This window comes from Podarcis bocagei (genome assembly GCF_964188305.1).
Source record: "Podarcis bocagei genome assembly, chromosome: 1".
Lineage (NCBI taxonomy): Eukaryota > Metazoa > Chordata > Lepidosauria > Squamata > Lacertidae > Podarcis > Podarcis bocagei.
In genome coordinates this window covers 89246227-89270803 of record NC_138125.1, presented here as the reverse complement: position 1 = coordinate 89270803, position 24577 = coordinate 89246227, and the positions used below count along the sequence as shown (strand labels likewise).

The following is a 24577-nucleotide window of genomic DNA, read 5'->3' as shown; positions in this document are numbered from 1 at the left end:
GCTGTCCCCTTCCCCCCTCTGCTCCACTGGAGGTGTGTTTTTCCCCACTGCTGGACAAGGAGCTGTTCCTCAGGGAGGCTCTCTGTATCCCCCTGCCTCCCTCCCTTGTTCCAATGGCAGTCCCCTGACAGGTTGTTAAAACTTCGATGGGAAACAAGAGAGCCAGCATAAACTGAGGATAAATGCTGTGATCTAATAGTATATTTAGCTGGATAACTATGAAAGCTGCACTTGATGGAGCTCTTGATGATGTCATGCAGCTATTAGAATCCCAGTTGCAAAAGTGGTGTATGTGTGTGTGGCAGAAAGAGAGAGAGAAAGAAAAAGAAAGAGGAGTGTGGGTGTTTGCATACTTTCAGATTTAATCAAGGGCAGCACAAACTGGCTCTAAAAATTAATGAAACATCTTCAGGTTACTTAGTTTCTCAAATTTATCAGATTATCCACGATTATAGGATGCACTTGCTTTAGGATGACCACATTTTCAGCTGGTCCTTTTAAAAGCAGCCCGATACACAAACATGTAAGAAACCACGCTTTTGCTGATACAAAGTGTTAAAATGTGGAACTCTGCCTGGAAAGAGTGGAGCAAAAAGCAAGTGTGGATAAGCCCTAGACTCTGACATTGTGTGCCAACCTTCCCTCCCCACGTCCACTACATTTTTCAGAAAGGTTTCTTTGTGGTACTAAAACCAGCAGTGTATCTAACATACCTTCTTCCTTGGATAGGCAAAGATACCCAGGGTTGTACATGGGTAGATAGGAGAAAGGGGCAGAGATTTGTATTGCCATTATTACTTTTTATGGTCAGGGGAGGACTTCCTTCTTTTGCTTCCTCATGAAAATCCCGGACTGACTAAACTGAGCTCACTCTCAAGAATTGCCCTCCTCTGATCACTCTGTGTCTTTAGACATGTGGACTGCTTTAATTTGGTGCCCATGATCTGTAGATACCCAGTTTTGCATTAGTTCTGAAGAAAGAAAGAAAGAAAGAAAGAAAGAAAGAAAGAAAGAAAGAAAGAAAGAAAGAAAGAAAGAAATTCTCAATGGGATCACAGGAACCAGGTAAGTTTCATTCTACTTCTTCCCTCTGTTGTGATGATAACATTTTTTTTAAGCATGGATCTTTTTTGACACTGCCTGTCCCCATCTGATTTACTACTTCTTCCCTCTGTTGTGATGATAACATTTTTTTTTAAGCATGGATCTTTTTCGACACTGCCTGTCCCCATCTGATTTACTGCCCCTTTTTTCAAATCCATGTGACTTTAACAAAAAGGACATATGAAAATATAAATATTCCTTACCATGGTAGCTTACATTGTTTGTCCATGAGATGGCTAAGTACTGTTGGTGCTGCAGTCCTGCAACTTTGGTTTTTTCCTGTGCCTCCAACTGGCTGCTTAATGGAAAAGAAGCACAACTTTCCTCATCGCTGCATCTCCAGCCAAGGAAATATATGTATCTTTTAGTGTCTGCCTATCACAGGGGCTCTCCTAAAAACAACTGTGACAACTGTAAATGAATACAATTACTGTTATATACAGTACAGTAAATAGCAGAGATTGCTATAGCATTGTGTAAACATTCCAGGAACTTGACAGTGTGGGGAAATCTTGCCTTTTTCTACATGTTAACCACATTGCTTTGTGTCGGCAACCTAATCCTTCATGGCAGGCTTTGAGCTGGTTCATCTGAAGTCTGTGACACCCTCTGTGGAGTTGTGATCCACATGTAAGGGCATGATTGATGTCTATGTTTATTCTGGATTATTTATGAATCCAGAACTGGTGGAGGCCAGATGTTGAGTGCTTGAAAAAGAGGAGAGAGGACTCTTGCACCTTTAATAGTTGTGTGGGAAAAGAGAATGTCAGCATGCACAGCTTGGGCTAAAGATGTAACATCAAGTCTAAGTTGGTCTTTCGTTCAAAGGATGCTGAATTGTCTCTGCCATATGCAAAGCCTGGGCAAACTATCTGGTTAGTACCATAAGAGAGGAAAACGGGTTGGTAAATCATGCAAGAAGCAGGATAGGAGGAAACTATATACAGTGGTACCTCAGGTTACAGATGCTTCAGGTTACAAATGCTTCAGGTTAAAGACTCCTCTAACCCAGCAATAGTACCTCAGCTTAAGAACTTTGCTTCAGGATGAGAACAGAAATTGTGCAGCAGCAGCGGCGCAGCGGCAGTGGGAGGCCCCATTAGCTAAAGTGGTACCTCAGGTTAAGAACCATTTCAGGTTAAGAACAGACCTCCAGAACGAATTAAGTTCTTAACCCGAGGTACAACTGTAATGGTTTTTGGAGAGCTATTACTGAACTTCAGCTAAGGTGCTACTGCACCACTGTCTGAATGAGAGCCTATAAACGGAAGTTGATACCACCCTAAAATGTATGGTTATATCAAGGGTGGTTTATAATTAAATAAATGCTGATGAATCACACAAAAGACAGGAAATTCCTCAGCAAGAAAGGGATGGTGGGGGGAGAACAAATTTGCTTAAGACTTTCAGTTTGTAATTGGGGAACTCCCTGCCTTTGATATCAGGCTGGCACCTTCACAGTTCTCTCTCTGGCACATGCTAAAAATTTGCTTAGGCAAACCCTAGCCAGACACATAGAATGCTGATGTGTGTTTTAATCTGCTTTTTAGTTTACAGGTATTGTGGATTTTAATTATTTTTGGAAGTTTTAAATAGTCGTTTCTAACTGGGCTTTTATTTTAATGATAATTTCTCTCTTTTATTCTTTTTGTAAACCTCTTTGAGGTTTGTTTGGGTTTTTTTACAATCAAGAAATAAAATAATTTTGCGAAATAAATAAAAATGAATAAGGTATTTGTATAAGTGCAAAATTAGAAATAATTACTATAGTTTAGTTAGTAATGGGGAAGACTGTGGCCCCTCCATTTTTCTGCACTTAACGCTTTTTTGTATCTGAACGCCATGTACCAAATATTCAGCGCCAGCCCTATCATTAGGCAGAGTGAGGCAGCTGCCTCAGTCAGCTGAGGAAGAGGGGCATCATGGAAGGGCAGCAGACGGTTAGTCTTTTATTTTTATTGTAAAAGTAAAGGGACAGTTTGAAAAAGTTTAGTACCTTCTGCAGTTTTGAGTCTGCGTACATACCAGGGATGCCATCTTCTAGGGGACAAGACCTTTGGGGCCTCCCAATAATTTTGGGGAGGGGGTTGCCCCCGCAATGTTCAAAAGGGACGGAGGAGGCCAAGCACAGAGCTGAATGTGGCATGGCTTCAGTGGCCAGTTCCTTCTCCTCCTCTTTCTGCCGTGGACGGGAAGCAGCCCCTGGCCTCTGAGGAGGAAGAGAAGGAGCTGCCAGTCATTGAAACCACACTGCCTCTGTGTTCAGCTCTGCCTCCAGCTCCTCGGACATCCCAACATCACATGTGCAACGCCACACACCATGTGACCTCAAAACACCCCACCCACCCCCCATTCTTCCTTGGAAGTTGGAGCCTCTGATATATGCCATACATTTAAAACCTATTCAAAGCACATGACTTCCCCAAAGAATCCTGGGAACTGTAGTTTGTTGAGGGTGCTGCGAAAAGTAGCTCTGTTATGGGTAAGCTACAGTATCCAGGATTCTTAGGGAGAAGCAATGTGCTTTAAATGTATGCTGTGCATGCAGCCTTTGATGCTGAGAGGAATTTAGATTTCCAGGCATCGTCATAGTCCATATATAATTAAATGTACGCAGGGATTTGTTTGTTTTGCCATGATACATAATCTACCAACACCTGCAAAAGCAACATTCAAATTCCCTCATTTAACATTTGCCCATACATTTTGTTTTTTGTCCTGAAGAAATTAGCAGAGCCATAGCTCAATGGTAGAGCATCTGCTTTGCATGCAGAAGGTTACAGATTCATAGGAATACAGACAGCTGCTTTATTTTGACAGCAATTTTAAGGAGTTTCCTGGAATGGTGCAAGAATGACTGGAAATCTACTCATTTTAAAATAGTTTTTTATTGTTGTTGTTGTTCATTCATTTATTCATTAAATTTGCCAGTCTTGCCCAGGGCAACCCAAAGCACAGCCAACAAAGAGACAACAAATCTCACATGGATCTATTAAAACCAAGAGGAAAGAGAAAAACATTCAAAAGCATCTCACCCACTTCTAAAAGGCCACAGATAGTTAAAGGTCAAAGGACTGGTTACAGAGGAAAGTTTTTGCCTGGTGCCTAAAAATATATAATGATGTTGCCAGATAAGCCTCCCTGGGAAGAGCATTCCGCAAATAGGGAGCCATTGCAGAAAAGGCCCCCTCTTGTGTGCTGCCCTTCAGACCTCTTCTGGAGAAGGCACACAAAGATTGGCCTCCAATGATGATTTTAAGCCTAAGTGTCAGGATAAGTGCAAGCCCTGTGTCAGGGTAGGGGTGTTTTTTTCCATCTTAGATCTGGCAGTAAGACCTGCTGGTATGACCTAGCTGAATATGCAAATGAGATTTCGCCTCATGGAGCAGTGAAAAAGGGAGTGAGGACTCACTAGACTGGTTTCTCCAGATTGTTCAGTCTCATCAGAAAACAGAACTTTGGCTTATATGCATCTGAGCGGCAAGCAGAGCATCTCATCTGGGCTGCGCAGGAGCTCAGCTTGGAAAGCACATGCAGGACAGATAGACGGCATGGGTAAGATTGTGGTAGGATATTGACATTTGCCAAAGTATTTTCTAGCGTAGAACTGACTTTAGAAACATCAGCATTGTTACAGCGTCACCTGCAAATCTATTGTATGCTTCTCTGAACCTGTGAGTTATGAATTATTTCCTGTTTCTGTTTAATGCAATTCTGCATGTCTCTCTTCTCAGCAGAACTGGCATCCGTAAACACAACTTCATAAAAGCAGTGGTCCCAGAATGACAGAGAGCTTCTGTCTCAAGTTTCTTTTAATGCACAGCTCCAAGAGATAGGCTGTTGGGTGTATAATAGCTGCGACAGGCACTGCAGGCCTTCATGCAGGTAGCAGCTCCTACAGAGTCGCTGTAGCGTCGCTTTTTCCTCCAAGAGCATGGTTCACTTGTATGGGCCTGTCCCTTGAGAACATGGATGAGAAGACTGCAAGCCAAGTCACTGAGCCAAACGGGGCTGTGAGCTTGAGTCCTAATGGTGGCGACTCATTGGTACAGTGTAGTGGTTTGGGTTGTAATCTGAACCTCAACATACCTGGGAGTAAGCGCCATTGAATTTGGACTGGAATTGTACCGTTAGACAGAATCCCCTTGCTCAATTTTCACCTTTGTCAGATATCCTTGGGGCAAAACCACTGTTATCTCAGGAGTAGGTAAGAGTTATAATATAATGATGGGACAGTGCTGCCTTGTGATGGAATTAGACAAAGAGGATATAGTCATGATGGCATTATATGAGTGAGAAAGGGCCGTTCTTCTTCTTCTTCTTCTTCTTCTTCTTCTTCTTCTTCTTCTTCTTCTTCTTCTTCTTCTTCTTTTCTTCTTTGGCGATCACTCGTAGCCGAGTATGATTGTCTTCCATAAACACGGTTTTAACAATGAGTCCATAAGTAACTGTAGAGGCCAATTCTGGACCCACACGTCCTTCCACAGTGGGGATATTGGTTCCCAGGTGGGAGTTGATCACAGTGTGGATTTGCCAGGCGTGCCTTCCTCTTAGCACATTTCTCCCTTGCGTTCTGAGTTCGAGTATCTTCAAAGTCCATGACACCTTTGGTAAAGGCTGTTCTCCAACTGGAGCGCTCACAGGTCAGTGTTTCCCAGTTGTCAGTGTTTATACTACATTTTTAAAGATTTGCCTTGAGACAGTCTTTAAACCTCTTTTGTTGACCACCAGCATTATGCTTTCCATTTTTAAGTTTGGAATAGAGTAGTTGCTTTAGAAGACGATCATCAGGCATCCACACAACATGACCAGTCCAATGAAGTTGATGTTGAAGAATCATTGCTTCAACACTGGTGATCTTTGCTTTATCCAGTACACTGATCATCACCTTGTCGTGGTGAGTGGGCTTGCATGTTCCTATGACCCTTGAGAAGGACCATAGCTCAGTAGTAGAGCATCTGCCTTGCATGCAGAACATCCCAGGTTCAATCCCTGGCACCTCCAGGTAGGACTGGGAATATCTACTGCCTGGAGAGACACTGGCAATCAGTGTGGATAATACTGAATTAGATGGGTCAGAAGTCCGACTCAGCATATGGCAGCTTCCTAGATTACCCCCAGGATCAGAATCGGCATGCATCTGAATGCCAGTCACTTGGAACAACAACCAGAGAGGGATATTGTCCTTGCATCCTACTTGTGGGCTTCCCAGAGGAATCTGGTTTGATCCTGTGTGAAGCAGCTTGCTGGATTGGATTGTCCTTTGAGTCTGATCCACCAGGGCTCTTCTAATGGTTACCTTGTTGCGAGTGGCTCCACCCCCCCTTTCAAATCATTGGCTGTGGCTGCTGGCAGGGTCAGTGAAATTTGCAGTGTAATGATATTACGTCATCAGGTAAGTGCTGTTAGATGTAACAGTGAGTGTGGAGAGGTTTCAGCAGCATCATGGACAATATAGGGCTCCCATCTCACTCCCATCATTTGCAGTGTGAGAAGAATAATACTTGCCTTCCTTGCAAAGTTTTTTTGAGGACTACTCAAGGCACTTCAAATGTGTTGCAAAATGCTAAGTATTATTTTCACTGATTATCATAATGATGCTGTATCATTTCAGTCACTAAGCAGTCTCTCTTTAAGATTCTCTCCTTCTTTTAATGCCTGCTACAAGCTCCCTCTCTTTTCTTTGGGCTCTTCACAGACGGTGAAATCAGAAGGAAACCAAGATATGGCGCCACTAATTCACTGGTACCGAATAATCAGCAGGAGGCTGGAGATCAAACCTACTTGGATGAAAAGATTGCCATTCCAGATGTTGCTGGAGTAAGTGGAGTTGGAGAGGGAATTTGACTTTGTTTGTATTTTAATGAGAAATGTCCCAATTTTCATGCAAACCGAAACACAGTCACCCCTTTTAAATTCACACTTCTAATTTCTCCAGCCAACGTGTACAAACATGCATATATTAGAAGAAGAAGAAGAGTTTGGATTTGATATCCCGCCTTTCACTCCCTTTAAGGAGTCTCAAAGCGGCTAACATTCTCCTTTCCCTTCCTCCCCCACAACAAACACTCTGTGAGGTGAGTGGGGCTGAGAGACTTCAAAGAAGTGTGACTGGCCCAAGGTCACCCAGCAGCTGCATGTGGAGGAGCGGAGACACGAACCCGGTTCCCCAGATTACGTGACTACCGCTCTTAACCACTTCACCACACTGGCGGAAGTATATACAGAATGCATATATTAGTGAAAATAACATACACAAATGCATTCTATGGGGGAAATGGCTTGCAGAAATGTGTGTATTAGTCAAAACTGCATGCAAAATGTGTGTTTATTAGGTGAAATTCGCATTAAAGTGCTGGTGAATTTTCATGAAGATTTTAAAAAACAGCGTCTTCCCCCCACTGGAAATTTCTGGGGAAATGTGGACAGCTGAATTTAAGACTGGAAAAATCAGGAGCTAAGGGAAGCTGAAATTGAGAGATTCATCCATCCTGACGAGTGGAGTAAATCATTGGTCAGATGGTTAACACATGGCTCGTTCTCTTGGGGTTGGACTGTTGGCCTGATATGGGGAAATGAGAGCTTGGATCTTTTTAATAAATATCAATGCCGTGTAAAATGGTCTAGTGCAATGGTTTTCAACCAGTGTGCTGTGGCACCCTGGGGTGCCTTGAATGATGGTTAGGGTTGCAGCAGGCAACACTGACCTCTGTCCCTCTTTCATTCCCTCCCTTCCTCTGATGCCCTCTTGCATCTCTGCCTCCCAAAGGCTTGTGCAGCTGTTTGTTGCAGCAGCCTTGGCTACAAGCTCTGCAGGCAAATGGTGCCTCTGGGGCTGGTCAGGGGGCACTAGTTGCCAGGAGCTGAGGCAGCCTCAGAGTAAGCAGGCAGGCAAGCAGGCAGGCAGGCAGGCAGGCAAGGGAGCCCAGCCAGCCAGTCCACCAGCCCTTGCTGTTGGGAATGGACAGACAAGTCCCAGGCCCCTGTGGGGCAGTGTGAGAAGACACCCCTCTCTTTGGGGCTGGGGGGGCAGCTCAGAGACCGGGGTGGTGGCGGCAACTGCCCAGAGGACTCCCAAGAAGAGAAGTGGAGGCTGAGGGAACACTCCAGAAGGGAGGGTGTTTGAAAAAGGGTGAGAGCCTGTCAGCTCTGCAGGCAAGGGGTGACATAACTGGGCACCTGACCCCCACAGGGGTGCCGCAGGAAAAATGTAGCTGGTCAAAGGAGCCATGGACTCAAAATGGTTGAAAACATCTGGTCTAGTGTGTTCATGTGGAGTGTGGGTGTCCCTGTGAGTTCATTGGCCTGTTCCATGCAGACAGCACCAGCAGAGTTTCAAGGGATCCTGTGAGCATCTCTATTGCTTTCCTGCCATTTTGTATTTTCTGTGATGTGGTTTCCTCCTTCTGGGCAGAGCACACATTGGAGACAGTGGGCATTCAGCTGGCAAGGTATCTCCAATCCTGGCATAATGTGGATATAGTATAGTGGAAGTTTGCTTTGCCCATCATCTGATGTCGGTATACTCTTCCACTCCAGTGCTGGAGCATGCATCTTCCATGATGATTTTTTAAAAAGCATGGTAAATGGCTATTCCCCTGCTGTAAGGCTACTCTCCTACCATGGTGGGGGAAGAGGATAGAGGGCTACTGGAACTGAATGAATTGCTGAAGGAATAGAAAGAGGAGTCATTATCTGGGGTGAACAGTAGGACATTTCAGTTCCTTTCTCACACTGAGGAAGTGGTTTTGCAACAAGTGTTTAGTTCCAATGCAATCATGTGTTTTCTGTGACATACAAGGGTTAAGCAAGACAGAATTTCTGTGACATTATCAGCCAGCTCCCCTAAGAGTGATTGTTCAGCAGGAATGTGTGTGGCATTGCAACCTTACAGCTCAATTGTGCAATCATCACAGATGAACTATGGCACCCAATTCTGCATATGATTGCAACCATTACCATGCAATCCTTTGCATCTTCACTCAAAAGTAAGTCCCATTAAGTTTACTCCTCAATGGGGTTTACTCCTCGGAAAGAGGCTACAAGATTGCAGCCTCAATTCCCCAACCTTAATTCAGCCTCATTTAACAGGTTGTTTGAGAAGAACAAAGCTTCCACATTTACAAAAACTAAACAGAAATGCTGAGTAAAGCTTATTCCAAAATGTTACTTTCAGAAAGAATTGTGTGGATTTTATATATTTGCACCATAGAATATATTATTATTTGTTTATCTTACCTCCAGGTTTTGCTTTCTAACTTTTTTTATAAATGTCTGATTAATTTACTTTTTTTAAAAAAAAGCAAGCTCCGAGGTCGGGGCTCATGTTGACTCAGAGCATGGTCCATGTGTGCCCCTTGTGCCCCCCTACCAGTGGCCCTGCCCTGCTCTGGCTGGCTGGTTGAAAGCAATGGTGTCTATGGTACTTGCTCTCCTAAACTGTGTGAAAAATAGCAGCATTCAGAGCAGCTGCCCCTAAATAAAGATCTGATACAGAATGAAGAGCTAAGTGTGAATCAGTGTAGTAGAGCTAAGATGACCTCCAATCTCTCTCTCTTCTCTCCAGTCCCTTTTCATTGACTGTGCTACACCTTTTCCTTCCCAGTATGGTTTCAGTTTTAGGAAGCTCTGGGCATTCACCGGGCCCGGCTTCCTCATGAGCATTGCCTTCCTGGATCCAGGAAACATTGAATCAGATCTGCAGTGTGGAGCTGTTGCCGGCTTTCAGGTGAGCACAGGAGAGAACAGGCATTTGTTGTAGGGTGTGCCTGGACACTATAAGGCCCATGGACTTCACACACCCATCTCCTTGTCTTCTTGGGGTTCTCCTGGGGCAATTCTAAGTACTCAGTGTTTGCAGCCTTTTCCCACCCCATTTTAGGAACATCATCGCTCAGCCAAGAGTGGCGGTGGGATAGGACCTGCACTGCTGCAATCTGTAATGGTCCTCTTCTTGGTTCAGCAGGGGTTAGTAGAGTTGGCACTATTCCATCCACCCCATGCTGCATAGCCAACTAGCATCTGAGTATTATCCACCACTGAATTATAAGCCTGAGGCTAAGCAAAAGCTTTGAGGTTGGGCTTGTGCTCTTGCTGTAGCCCCCAAATACCTAGTGACACCATGTGCCCTTGCTCCCTGCACAGCTGCTCTGGGTTCTGCTCTGGTCCACAATCCTGGGCTTGCTCTGCCAAAGACTGGCCATCCGGCTCGGGGTCGTTACAGGCAAAGATTTGGGAGAGATATGCCATTTCTACTATCCCAAGGTGAGTATGAATGGAGAATCAGGCTGTGAACTGCATGATTAGGTACTAAACACTGGCTACGGCATCCCCCTTTCCTGTGAGTTGGTGGAAGGGACCCTGGTCTGCCATGCCACCATGGTTAAAGGCATAACTAAATCTCCTCCATTTCTCTGATTACCTCAAAGTCAAGAATGAATGAATGAATGAATGAATGAATGAATGAATGAATGAATGAAATATCTAGTATGAATTAGCCATCTAGGAAAGGAGGGCTTTGTGAATTGAACCAAGCAGCCCAACCATTTCTCAATCTGAACGTGGAATCAGCTTTACCTCTATCTGAAGGCATACTCTGATTGAGGGCTGTCTGACTTTAAAGTTGCCCATTTCTGCACTGAAAAGGGTTGAACAAGTGGTATGATATCGAGTGGTGTACATGCCACATGTGAAGCTTCTGGAGTTGTGATCATTGTTAGAGGCATAGGGAGCTTCTGCTTAAACCTGGCCATAGAGCAGTTTGGGGGTACCAGCTCCTGTCCATGTTGTATCTGACAGACTCCCATTCTGTTTGGTGCAGGTTCCTCGTGTGCTGCTCTGGATCATGATAGAAATTGCCATCATTGGCTCTGACATGCAGGAAGTGATAGGCACAGCCATTGCCTTCAACCTTCTGTCAGCTGGACGGTACGTTCCCCATTCTTCTGCGGTCATGTGTGAGTGGGCAGGTCTCCAAGATGTTGCTGACCATTTTTGCACCACAACCATATTGCACTGGGTTAAGCAATTAGATTCCTCAGACTAGATGATGCTGGCAGATATTGAAATACAACACAATGACAGCAGTTTTGACTTTTCTCTTATTCTTTTTACATCAGGTATAATCTTTCCCCAGTTAATAGTGAACAACCTCCCTCATAAACTGGTTGGGATAAGGTACTAATACTGCAGATGCCTGCTTCCTCTAACTGATTATTAGATGTCTCTCTGAGTCGCTAAAGGAAAATTATAGAAACAAGGGATCCTATAAAGCAAGGTTTCCCAAACTTGGGTCTCCAGCTGTTTTTGGACTACATTTCCCACACCTCTGACCACTGGTCTTGCTAGCTAGGGATGATGGAAGTTGTAGTCCAAAAACAGCTGGAGACCCACATTTGAGAAACCCTGCTGAAAAGCTATAGTGACCTTGAATAAGGGATAATCCTTGGGGAAAAGAAAACAACTCAGTGAAACAGTTCATGTTCTACATATGAAAAGTCCCGGGTTTGACCACTGGCATCACCAAGGCTTCTTTCAGAGAGCCAGTGGCAGTCAGTACAGACCAGCCTTTCCCAACATGGTACCCTACAGATGTTTTGGGCTACAAATCCCATCAACCCCAGATGACATGACTAAAGCTCAGGAATGGTGGGAGATGTAGTTCAAAACACCAGGGAGAGCAGCAAATCAAAGGCTTGTGTAGACAATACAGAGCTAGGTGGATCAGCAATCTGGTTCCAGAGCCTCCTATAATCTCTTAAATGTAAGAATTTACTACAGGAAGCCTAGAAGCTTTTCTCCGCTCTTGGGATACCTTGGTAAGGTTGCCATCTCTTTTCTCGCAAAGCAGAACCTTTTAACAGATGTACATCTATTAGATTTCTGCCCATTGTAGAACTACTAACAAGTAGAAGAGGCCCATCAGAGAAGAAATGAATTGGTAACCCATAGTCTGCCCCGCCCCCCGCCCCCCCAAAAAGCACAGGTCTCCTCTTCCCTTCAGACAGAGATATTTCTTGTGGCAGCAAGATGTTGAGTAGTCATTGTGCCCTAAGAAGCTAACTGTGTTCAGGGGGAAGAGGGCGTAGTGTCCTCTCTCCCTCTATCAGGTTGGTAACTTCTGGTTTTCCTTTGCAGTATCCCATTGTGGGGTGGAGTCTTGATCACCATTGTGGACACTTTCTTTTTCCTCTTCTTAGATAAATATGGTATGTATCCTGTACAGGGGGAAATAGTTGAATGTGTGACTCAGTCAGCTAGTGAAGTGTTTCAAAGGTTAGGAGGGGATTTCTTGAGGAAATGTGCTTGTTGCATAACAAAGAGCACTCAAGCTAAAAGTTAATGATTTCTGAAGCAGGTTTGAATCCCAACACCTCCCCTAATGAGCTTGCTTTGGCCTCTTCTGTTCCTTCCCAGGTCTCAGAAAGCTGGAAGCCTTTTTTGGTCTCCTCATCACAATCATGGCACTGACATTTGGCTATGAGGTAAGCCCACACATCCCCAGGCTCCACTGCAAACAATGCCTTCATCCACTCTCCTCCATTCTGGCCAGGGCCTGACCCTTTATATCTGAGAAGAGCACTGTCAGGTCACCTCAGTGGTCCATCTAACCCTCCCCAAACTGCCGCCCTCAAGATATTTTGAACTGCAGTTCCCATCAGTCCCAGCTACCAAGGCTATATTGGCTGGGGATGATGGGAGTTGTAGTCCAGAACATCTCAAGGCTGATCTAATTGGTGGTTTTGAAAAACTGGATTCCTCCAGGAAGCTCATAAGAACAATATGAAGGCAGCAATACACCCACACACTGCAGCCAATATTATTTGTCCACAGTATTTGGTATTCTGAGGTACTCTAGTGTTGTTTCTGAATGCAGAGGTTCCAATTACCTGTCATGGCTGCACAAACATTTACATAGTTAGACTCTACGGATTTGTCGGGTGCTATTTTTCTAGAAAAAGACTTACCAGAATGCAAATGAACACAATGGCGTCCACCTTAGAGTTCCAGCTGGAAAGAAGCTCTGGATTTGTTTAATAGTTTTTTTAAAAATCAATCCAGGGTAATGAACACACCAACAATGAGTAGCAATGAATACCTAAGTTAATAGTACACTCAAACTACAAGTGTTGGAAAAGATTTTTGTGTGTACTCCGATATCATAGCATTCAAACAGTGGAGCTAAGTTAAAACTGAGCATGTTTACCTGGACTTTGCTCCGCATTCAAAAGGGATTTTCCCAGGAACCTTTACATGGCTCTGCCCCCTCCTGTTCCTTGAGAGACTCCCATTTTAAACATGCAAGAATTACAGGCTGGAGTGTAAAAGGAAACCTAACCCCATTGCAAATAGGGATGAGAGGGTTAGATTTTCACACTTCCCGAAATAATACACAATCTGAAATACAGTACACTGATCCCAGGAAATTCGCACTTCTCTGAATTTTGCAGTGGCATTCTGCAACAAAACAATTACTTATAACAACGGGTGAAAATGTGCATACAGAATGCATATGTTAGTGAAAATGAGCTACAAAAATATACTGGGTGAAATTGCTTGCAAAATTAAGTATATTGTGCAAAATTACAAATAAAAATTAGGAGAAGTGTACACTAAAACGCTGATAAATCTTCATGATTAACTTTAAAAATAATAATTGCAAATTGGTGCAGAAATGTGGTGAAATAAACAAGGCTGGGAAACAGAGAAAAACCGAAAGTGACAGATTTGCCCCACTCCTCATCAACCTTGCTGTTTTAGCTTTGCAGGATGCCTTCAGAGCGCGCGGCCTGACCCTTCCTTCCTTTTCCCTTCTGCAGTATGTGGTAGTGAGTCCTGACCAGGGAAAGGTGATGAAGGGGATGTTTCTCCCCATTTGCAAGGGCTGTGGACACAACGAACTTCTACAGGCCGTGGGACTGGTTGGAGCCATCATCATGCCCCATAACATCTACTTGCACTCTTCCCTCGTGAAGGTCAGTCGTAGGAAACTCCTAGTCTTGGATAAGAAGGTTTCTTGGCTGTCTTCAGACCTGTCTTCCCATTCATTCATGGGGGAGGCATGTGCTCAGTGTCAACAAACACGTACTCCCAAACTCACAACAATGATTACAAATGCAAAAGAAGGGAGACCTTGCAGGGAAGAATTGACAAATGAGAAGGGAAAGTGGCCAGTCCTTCCCTTGGTCACCCATTCTTCCCTTGAAGGGCCTTCTGGTGGTTCCCTCACTGTGAGAAGTGAAGTTACAGGGAACCAGGCAGAGGGCCTTCTTGCCAGTGGCACCCTCTCTGTGGAATGACCTCCAAGCAGATGCCAAGGAGATAAAGAACTATATAAGTTTTAGAAGGCATCTGAAAGCAGCTCTGTATTGGTGTTTTTGGTGTTTGATGTTTGATTATGTTTTTGTGTGTGTTGAAAGGTACACAGAGTAGCTGGGGTGACCCAGCCAGATGGGCGGGGTATATATAACAAGGTTGTTGTTGCGGTTGTTGCTGCTGTTAAGGCTGTCCCTTCATCTAATTTTACTTGTAATTTGGTGCTTTTGCTGGGGGGAAAGGCTAAATATTACTATCTGTAAAGGAACATTTGCAAGGAAGAATCAGTTGGTGGAGAAAAGATTAACCCCCCCCCTTAATGTATGTGGAACTAGGTAAGAGAGTGGGGTAGCTGACAGAAAGTGTAACTCCACAGCACAGAGCAAAAGCACAGATTGAGAGGATCTGACTCAGCAAACAGCACATAGACATGGAGCATGAGGAAGTCCATTTACTTGTTTCATAAAAGACACCGTTATAAGTGGTTGCAAACACTATTTCTAACATGGTGGCAGAGGTTTAGAAGTGGATCCTGGCTGAAGCAGTGCAGCACAAACAAAACTGCAAGGACATTTGCGTCCCACTGGCCAAAGCTACTACAGTGGTACCTCAGGTTACATACGCTTCAGGTTATAGATGCTTCAGGTTACAGACTCTGCTAACCCAGAAATAGTGCTTCAGGTTAAGAACTTTGCTTCAGGATGAGAACAGAAATCATGCTCCGGCGGCACGGCGGCAGCAGGAGGCCCCATTAGCTAAAGTGGTGCTTCAGGTTAAGAACAGTTTCAGGTTAAGTACGGACCTCCGGAACGAATTAAGTACTTAAACCGAGGTACCACTGTAATCTATCCCAGCCATGGAAGCACAGGAGAGAAGAGTCTGAACTGTATCAACATCTTGCATTAGAAAGAAAGGGAGGGAAGGGAAAGAATTCTGTACAGACCTGCTGATCCTCCCCTGCAAATGCCCCTCCTATTAACTATGGAAGGGCTATTGTGGAAGAGCATCTTCCCAGATAAGGTTGGGGAAAGCTCCTGCCAGAAAACCTGTAGAGCTGCTGCCAGTCAGTGTGGACAGTACTGAGCTAGATGGAACAATGGTCTGACAAAGGCAGCTGGCTATGTTTCTAAGCATGAGATTGGAATCCTGTGTTTTCCTTGGAACATGTAGTACCTTAATTAGGTGTTGGTTTGTTTTTTTTAAATAATACTTTAGGGATGGTTTATTCCATTTCTTCTGTGTTGGAATAAATAACGGGCAATATTTTTAACCAGAACAAGCAAACAGTTGTTTCGAAAGCACCTTGCCTCCGCTGAAGGGAGGTCTTGAATGTTGCCCAATGAGGGAATTTTGAGCCAGCCCATAATAATGGAAAGGGGGAGACAAATGCCATCTGAAGGGAGGGTTCTCCTTATTTCTCTTATTAAGGTGAGCTCACAGCCTGAGGTTATATGATAGGAATTTAGGAAAAACCGTCCATGCAGCCACAAGAACAGCCCCAGCCACAATGTTTCCTGGCTCCAGTATCTTTGGGAGTGGGGGGTTAAGTAGTACTCATGTGATAGAGCTATGAGACGCTGTCTGCTTTCTCCACAGACCCGAGACGTTGACCGCACTGACAAAAAGGCAGTGAAGGAGGCCAACATGTACTTTCTGGTTGAGTCGACCATTGCTCTCTTCGTTTCCTTCCTCATAAACCTCTTCGTTATGTCTGTGTTCGGAGAGGCCTTCTTTCGTAAACAGAACCATGATGTGGTGAGTGACATAGCGTTGCGTTGCCCCCAGGCCCTGCTCACTTGAGAGTGGTTGGGACTTCAGGTCCCATAGTTCCTCCTCTATCACTTCAGAGTTCTTATTTCACTACATTACCTATGAGTGGACGGCGTGTGGTTGGAAAGGAAGAGTGATGTTTCTCTTTAGCCAGTCAGGGATTGGCCAACTTCTTCCTCTTTGCTCATTCCATCAAACTTCCAAGGGTGGAGCTCACTTTCTTAGCAGTGATACCACTATGGTGATAAATTAGGGCAGCAGTGGGAAACCTCTGAGCTGCAGACTGAACAAGGCTTAGCACAGGTCCCAATTTGGCCTGAGAGGCTATTCCACAAAAACCACAGCTGCCTAATGTCAGGTGTGGGGCAGGTAAAGACTGAGCTGCAAAGGAACAATTGGGAACTTAAGTGGAGTTTTTGATTGTTCCTTTGCACGTGGGAGTCCCTGTCAATGCTAGGAAGCAACTGCACTAATCAGTTTCCCATTGGAAACTTCTTAGGGCAACCAAAGGGGCTTGCTTTCTCCATTTGGAGGAAACAGATGAGGTCTGTAAAAGGGTAGGAATGCCCCATTTGGACTGCCACTCTTCTCCTAATTGAGGCAGTGGCCTTGTGGCCCAGCTAGTCTCATTCGTGAGTGCCTATGAGTACCGCAGTGCAAAATGAATACTGTCACTAAAAATGATGTGTGCCTTTATTTTAAGGGATATACACTTTGTATTACATGCAGCATAGGCCTAGTGTTTTCCCCTTGTGGACTTTTGATTTGGAAACTCCTGCTATGAACCAGCTGGGATTATTCTTCCAGAGTTAAGAAACCTCCCGGTTTGTGTCTCTGAGTTGTCATCTGCTCTGGGGCAGTGCATTCATTCAAGAAAGAGGGGAATAGCTTTGAATAAAGAGGGACAGGACCCAAGTGTTTAGCTGTTTAAGGCATATTTGGCTGCATATACACCATATATTTAAAGCACATTCCTCCCAAAGAATCCTGGGAACTGTCATTTGCCCCGCAGAGTTAAAATTAACAGTACACGTAACAACTACACTTCCCATTACTGGTCTTTCAGGGGAGAGATGTGCTTTGAACTTATGGTGTATATGCAGCCATTCCTGGTGGCTGTGCTCTGAGGCATTCTTCCTTGTAGACTTGTCTCTATGGGCCATCAGCGCGTGGAAATATTTTGCCCTGACCTTCTAGTGCAAAGGATGTGACCTTTCTGAGGCCCCAATGGATGTCCTTTAAAAAATTATCTTCATTTTATTCCGCCCATGTATGACAGCATGAAATCTGTGCCAATGCCAGCATTTTCACCAATGGCAGCCTCTTCCCAAACTTTCCTGACAACAATGAAACTGTCTCCGTGGACATCTTCCAGGGGGTAAGTTTTTGGCGGAATGATGTCATTTCCCCAGCTTGAAAGAAGTTAAAAAAAGATAAGCTTGCACATAAATATAGGAAAAAGACGGTGTCTAGCTTTTAAGAGTATCGGTGCTTCGCTTAGGGTAGCCACTTACCGCCATCCCAAAACAAAAAGGCAAACCAATGATTTGCATGTGCTATGTAATATATGGAGTTCCCAATGCAAAAATAATTACTATAATTTAGCCCAGTCTGCTGTCCAGCTGCTCAGTATGGATGGGCTGCTTCTAGCCCCCCTTTGCTGCTCTCCCATCTCAGGGTTCTTTACTGCACTTTAAACTGGACTTGGACTGGGCAGCCCTTCAGACAGAGAACACCTTCCCAAAACAAAATGAACTGTCTTCCAAATAAAGAACTGTACTCTGTAATGTAGGACACCTGGTCACCCTGGCTTAACTATCTGCATCCTATTTATCGGTGTCTTTTCCTGCCCAGGGACTCATCCTGGGATGCTACTTTGGCTCCATTGCTCTCTACATTTGGGCCATTGGGATCCTTGCTGCAGGCCAAAGTTCAACCATGACGGGGACATACGCCGGGCAGTTTGTGATGGAGGTGAGAAACTATGTGGGGCTGTCTTCTGTGGGGCTGGTTAATCCTGATTTTGATAGAACCTTGCAGGCAAGTTCAAAGGTGTGGCTCTGCTACGTGCTGCTCAAACGGAAAAAAGCGGTTGTCGATATTATTGTGGCGTGTGCTGAAAAAGGAAAAGCAATAGTTATTGTTAGTATTATTCGTGTTGTTAGGATGATGATGTGATGCAATCCTGCAGCCAACATTTGGCTCACTTGGATGCAGGGCTCCAGGAAGCAGTGTGAGTGCTGCTTCCCTGGTTTGGGGTGGGGTGGGGTGGCTTAAAGTCTCAGCTGATTGGCAGCACTGAAAAGCACTTGAAGTCCTGATGGTCATCACCTGATGTCATAGCGGCACCAGTTGATTGACAGGTGGGCAACCTTGCTCAACTGTCAAATTTGGCATGTGGGGGGCTGGGTTGAGGATCTTGCTTGCTGGGCTTAGAGCAACATGAGTATTAGGCTGCAGTGCCACTGCTTAGTCCAAGAAGGTAACAAGCAATGATAAAGACAAGACTTCTCTGTGAACGTACAGAGTAACTTTTCCTCACCACGACTGACCACATCCTGTCAGTACGTTTTGCCTGCATCTGTGTGCCTTGTCATGGGAGCCATTATTGTGCAATATCAAGACCCTCTGCTTGAGCAGCAAAGTTTTGAGCCGTAACTGATCCGTTTTTTGCTGTCCCACTATTCACGAAAGGCCAGAAACGCTATGTTTCCAAAAGGCTTTCTGTATGATGGTTAAGAAAATGTGCCTCTTTTGCAAGGCAGGGCAGGACCTTATTGCAAAACTGTAGTCTCTAAGTCAAGCCACAGCGGGCTGAAGGCATAGCTGCATTTTTATTGTGAAACAACCCACACTCATGTGGTAAATAGGTTGTGGGTCATGCACTCTACAGTTGTAGTGCTGACATCTAGCGGGAAGCTGCTCCACCTGCAAGTCTCCCCATAGGAAGAGGCCTCCTGGATCCGATGGCTGAGGCTGTTTTGAGGCAGGTGGATCCTAGAGCTAGCCAGTTATAGTTTCACATTCTAAACCACAAGCAGAAGTGCAGTTGACTTCCAGGAGTATTTCATTTTTTTCTTTGTGTACACACCGGTGGGTGTGACATACTTCCTCTCAGGGGGTCAGAACTTGAATCTGAAGCTCAGCACACATTTACAAAGATCCAGTGATTGCCATTGGATCATCCTCCTTATTTATTAATACCGGTCTCCTAATTTTTGCCAAGATGCCATAATTTTTAAATGAAAAAAGTTATAGTGATACACAACCATAAAACAATTTATTTAAACAGAATGTTCCTTAAAAAAAATAATCAGCAGCATTGCAGCATGATGGTTAATGATAGATCATGGCCTATTTTAAAATCCTGTCCTTTAAAAAATAATAATAATATGCAAGAGTCATGTTAAAGGCACTTGTAGACACTGTGCTACTCTCTTTTTTACAAAGTGTCTTTCTGTGATCTGAGAAAAGATGGGAAAACTACAGGGAAAATGCATGCTAATGATTGGATCAGTGTTGTGTGGATGAGTGGACAAAGCATGAAAATTCCACACTAAATGCCTGGACTGGAAGCACCCCTAAGGTCCAACTAGCCCAGACTTCTGCATCTGCAATAGCCAACCAGATGCCTCCAGGAAGCTCACCACAAGCAAGGCACGAAGCCAACGGTCTCTTTGTTCCCCAGGAAGTGGTATTTAGAGGCATGCTGCTTCTTTTACATGGAGGCTTGCCCATTGCATCCACCATCATCTTCATCTATCACGTGATAGTTAATTTCTCCTACGTAACTGCTCTCGTCCAGCACAAATGTGTAGTTGCACTATGGGCACCAGACAGAAGTGAGGAAATGCATTTCTTCCCTCAACTTAGAAGTTCAGAAAGATAGCAGTGAGGGCCACCTGCTTAAAAAATATTAGCCCATGCTTTCAGAGTGTGGATGATTCAGTATACTAGTAATGTCAAGTTTTACAGTTACTGTTCAGGGGGTACGTTTGTTCAAAGGGAGGTCATCTTCCCCAGTAGAGAGGAATGTAGAGCCTGGAGCCGTTTTCCTCAGTTCTTCACCTTTTTCTAGTGACTTATATTGGCCACCAGGTGGCAGCCTTTTTCAAGACCAATGTGTCAAGCAGAGGGGAGAGGATCTTTGATGAATAGCACGTGTTTCAATGGGTGATTGTGTGTTGACTTCTGTAAACCCAGGAGCTGCTTTCCCCCCTCCCCTCTCAGGGCTTCTTGAAGCTTCGCTGGTCTCGCTTTGCCCGGGTGGTCTTCACTCGTGCCTTCGCTATCCTTCCCACAGTCTTCGTTGCTGCTTTCAGGAGGATAGAAGATTTGACGAGCCTGAATGACGTTCTCAATGTGCTGCAGAGCATCCTGGTGAGATGTCCAAAACACACACACACTGCAGAGCTCTGTAAGCAGTGGGTTGCAGGAGACATGACCGGCTGAGGAGCCCCATGTCAATTGCCCATACCTCTCTTCCTTACTAGGACCGAAACTGCCCTTAGGCAGTGAGGCAGGGGCCTCAGGAATCTGCCCTGAGAAACCCCCTCCATCTCTGTCATTCTAGAAATCTATTATTTCATACTGGCCTGTTGAGTAGCTCCTGTGCATGTAGAAGTGTCACAGGAAAAGGCAAGATACCTTCAGGTTCCAAGGGCTGGGCTAGTATGGTATGGTGGTTGGAATGTTGGACCAGGACCTGGGAGGTCAGAGTTCGAATCCCCACTCAGCCATGAAACTCATTGGGTGATTTGGGGGCCTGTCACTGCCTCTCAGCCTAACCTACCTCACAAGGTCGTTGTGGGGATTAAATGAGGAGGGAGAGAACCACACACACCACCTTGGAGAAGCTGGGATATTAATGGAATAAAATGAATATAGGACCGGCATGGGTTGGAAAGGAGTAGGAATGACCAAACAGGCAGCAAACATTTTTGTGGTCCTCGAGTGAAAATAAGTGGTGAAAAGATAAGTGGCGAAGAAAGGAGAAGAGACAACAGTATTCATTTTGAAAATATGCCTCCACACTCACCCATTTCTCCTTCCGTTTCCAGCTACCTTTTGCTGTCATACCTGTTCTCACCTTCACCAGCATGCAGCCTCTCATGCAGGACTTTGTCAATGGGATGTAAGTTGCTCCACAGAGAAGCTCGTTTTGTGAGGAGTTATTTCCCTAAGGAAGGATGTGTATGCTCCCATTGCCAATGTTTGATTTGGAACGTTCTTAGTACATGCAATGCACTCCACAATATCCATGACCTGATTTTGCTGCATCTGCCACCCAGGGCACTTCCAGGCCAATTTTGGTTGGGATTCAATATCATACTGGCAAACACAGGTCAGACAGTTATAATTGCCTGGAAGGTCTTGCACAACAAACCTGCTTCCCCCAAAAGATAGTTTTTGCAGTAAGGAAAGTGAGGAGCAAACGTACTGGAAAGTGGCATCAGGACCCTCCCAGGTGTCCTTTTCATTGTGCATAGATGATGATTTGTGCTCATGATGCTATCGGGGTGGTCACACAATCCGGCTTTCAGTCTTATTTGTGCCTGCAAATGTTTTGGCACAGTCATACTGCTGCTGCTACACTCAGGGCCTACTCTGTAACTTTCCGATGAACTCCCGTAACTTTTCATATGAGAAATGTGGTTTGTACATACATACATACATACATACATACATACATACATACATACATACTATAAAAACCTACACAAACAGAGGGAGGACTGCAACGCTCCTCATATTCGTTTAGTTCTTTAAACAGGACCATCTGCCCCCAGACAATGATTGGGGCAGATGTGGATGTAAAAATCTGTGAATTGACTACCAGGATTGTTCCATCTTTATAGTCATGATCTTGAATATTCTTCTTTTTTAACTCCCTCTCCCTCTCTGGTCTTCTTAGCATTAGCAAGATCATTATGATCCTCATCACTGGACTGATCTGTGCAATCAACCTGTACTTTGTGGTGACAGCTATAATGGGCCTGAATCATCTGGCATACTACATCGCCATATCATTGGCGCTAGCTGCATACGTGGCCTTCGTCTGCTACCTGGTATGAAGATCATAGATAAAACGGGGCACCATCTGTAGGGCTGGGCTGGAGGCCCCTCCCAAATTATGGTTGATGATACAAGGACTAGTAGATCATTGATCTGATAAGGTTGCTCCTCATTCTTAGCTTTAAAGGGGAAGAAACTGAAAACAATTGAAGAAAAATCCCCAAAGAGGATACTCATCATTTCCCATATCCTAGCCCTAGGATTATATTGCAAGCTTGTTATGAGGAACACCTGCAGAACTAGGTCTGGGCTAGATCCTTATCTCCCCCACCCCACGGATGGGGTGGGTGGGGCTGACTGTCAATTGACATCATAGTGACACTGTGTGACCCATTTTTGCCTGCCCATGGTGCTTTGCAAGCCCTGACGATCCACTGAATATCATAGAAAATGCTATTTCCATAACCATCAATGGTGTAGCAGGTGCACAGACCATTAGCCCCTGGATAGTGAAGGGGCAGCCCCTGAAGTGAGTGTCTCCCAAAGGACAGTGAGGAACCACTGCTGGATGACTTAACAGAGTCATGAAAAAACATGGGGGGTCTGGTTGAGGCAGATCGGGGAGAATGATCGGGCTGTTATTGCAGGTAGGAGGAAAACCTGAAGGCTCTTTGGTATGGTTGTGAAGACCCCAAGTTTGATGCTAGATCCTCGTCTTGCTCTTTCTCCGTTCTAGATTTGGACATGTCTCATCTCGCATGGAGCTCGTTTCCTGGCCCGTGGGCCCCACACTCGATTCGGTTATGGGCTGCAGTGATAGGCCATCCCTCTCTCACACACACCAGAGGCTGCTAAATCATCCTCCCCCTCCTTCCTGGACTGGAAGCAGCTGCCCCTCTGGATCTGCTGAAAGGCAGAGGCTCCAGGACACTGGTGTCCACCGACAAGAGATGGACTTAAGCACTGGTAGCTGGCAATCCACGGTGGAGCAACTGCTTTGCGTGCAGAAGTTTCATCTCCGGTATCCTGCAATCTTCAGACTCTGCGAAAGAGCTGTGGTCAGCGCCCCCATGTAGGTGGGCCTGGACTTGACAGGCCATTGTCCAGATTCAGCACAAGATGGCTGTTTGTATTTTAGCTGGAATAAACTCTCTTGGGAAGACAGTCCAACGAATAAACTCTTCTGTTGGCTCCCTACACTACCCCCTACTCCAAGCTACATATAGTGATGGGAGCAGGGAGGTGCTGTGGCACTGACCTCCAACAGGGGCATCACTGCTGCTTACTGAGACAGTAAGCACCAGCTGCAAGGTGGTGGTGGCATCAGGCCCGGTTGGTGTGCGCACCCTGCCCCAACCTCACTGCCCCACTCCTGCATTGCCATAAGAACATCAGAAGAGCCCAGCAGGATCCGGCCAGTAGCCCATCTGGTCCAGCATCCTGCTCTCTCTGTGGCCAGCCAGATACCCAGGGAAGGCCACACCTGAGTGCAACAGCATTCTCCCCCCCCCCTGCAGTTTCTGGCAACTGCCGTTCAGTAGTGTTCCTCCTCTGAAAGTGTCCCAGCAAGGACACTGCCAGGAAGTTGGGCACTGCCCCTACTTGCCGGCTGCTCCTGCACAGTGGCCTATTCAACTTTATTTGAAGGAACAGCTGATGCAGCTGCAACCCTCCTTGCAGAGTTTTTTGAGGCCTCTTGCCCTTCGTGGGCTGCCGCGTTAAGTCTGCCATATCAAGCAAAAGCAGTCTTTGTGGCACCTCTAACAAATGGTGTTTGTTAAAGGCGCCACAAGACTGCATTATTTTTGCATCATGCAATGGCAGCAGGACACAGGTAGGTTGCCCGTAGTGTTACAGAAGAGAGGAAATGGGGAAATAGAGACAAAAAGTTGTCATTTTGGGCAAAAGCTGAACGTTTCATGGCCTGAAAAGCAGAATTACTAGGTTGAAAGGCTGGTGGAGCTCGTGTGCCTTTAATAATTGCACGGAAGAGGAAAATCTGGCAAAGTACAAGTTGTCATCGTCCTAGGATACGAAAAACTACACTTGTTGAAATTATCTGTACAGCTGTTAAAGGTCCCTTTGCACATTTGTGAGAGAGCAGAATGCCAGCACCTAAAGTTGTCACCATTTAGGATTGCCTGCTTTTATACTTGACTCTGCTCTTGTGCCTCTAACAGCAGCTTTATGTGCCGATATTAGTAGGTGGTAGATTTTATCTCCTACTGCAAATAACTTTCACCTGCTGATTTTGACTGACAGAAGCGTAAGAGCCAATTAAATTTGGGGGAGGGGTCTAGGTGGATAGCTGTCCCTTTGATACCTGCTGAAGACAACTGCCGTTCACCAGAAGGTTAGTCTATAGCAGTCTTCC

At 45.2% G+C, this 24577-nt stretch overlaps 1 protein-coding gene across 2 annotated transcripts; it reads left to right on the top strand.

The window, feature by feature from the left end:
• Window positions 1-705: 705 nt before the first annotated feature.
• On the top strand, window positions 706-23367 carry SLC11A1 (solute carrier family 11 member 1). 2 transcript variants are annotated; one of them, XM_081213918.1, is made up of 15 exons: window positions 706-1065; window positions 6803-6924; window positions 9710-9832; window positions 10249-10368; window positions 10925-11031; window positions 12241-12311; window positions 12520-12587; window positions 13923-14078; window positions 16015-16173; window positions 17468-17566; window positions 18043-18162; window positions 20419-20568; window positions 21249-21322; window positions 22103-22256; window positions 22940-23367. In XM_081213918.1, the coding sequence occupies exons 1-15, from the start codon at window positions 1047-1049 to the stop codon at window positions 23018-23020; spliced, it is 1623 nt and encodes a 540-aa protein (XP_081070044.1). In that variant the 5' UTR covers window positions 706-1046; the 3' UTR covers window positions 23021-23367. The 2 variants fall into 2 exon arrangements, with proteins under 2 accessions (XP_081070044.1, XP_081070043.1); XM_081213917.1 differs by lacking the exon at window positions 706-1065 and adding an exon at window positions 4512-4659.
• The last annotated feature ends 1210 nt before the right edge of the window (window positions 23368-24577 follow it).

What these genes read in the sequence shown, in the direction of transcription:
- SLC11A1 (XM_081213917.1), top strand. Translation starts at nt 4,572, where the DNA reads ATGCATCTGAGCGGCAAGCAGAGCATCTCATCTGGGCTGCGCAGGAGC. An exon ending in GCCATTTCTACTATCCCAAG is followed by an intron (nt 10,369 to 10,924) that starts GTGAGTATGAAT and finishes TGTTTGGTGCAG; the next exon opens with GTTCCTCGTGTGCTGCTCTG. An exon ending in CAGGACTTTGTCAATGGGAT is followed by an intron (nt 21,323 to 22,102) that starts GTAAGTTGCTCC and finishes TGGTCTTCTTAG; the next exon opens with CATTAGCAAGATCATTATGA.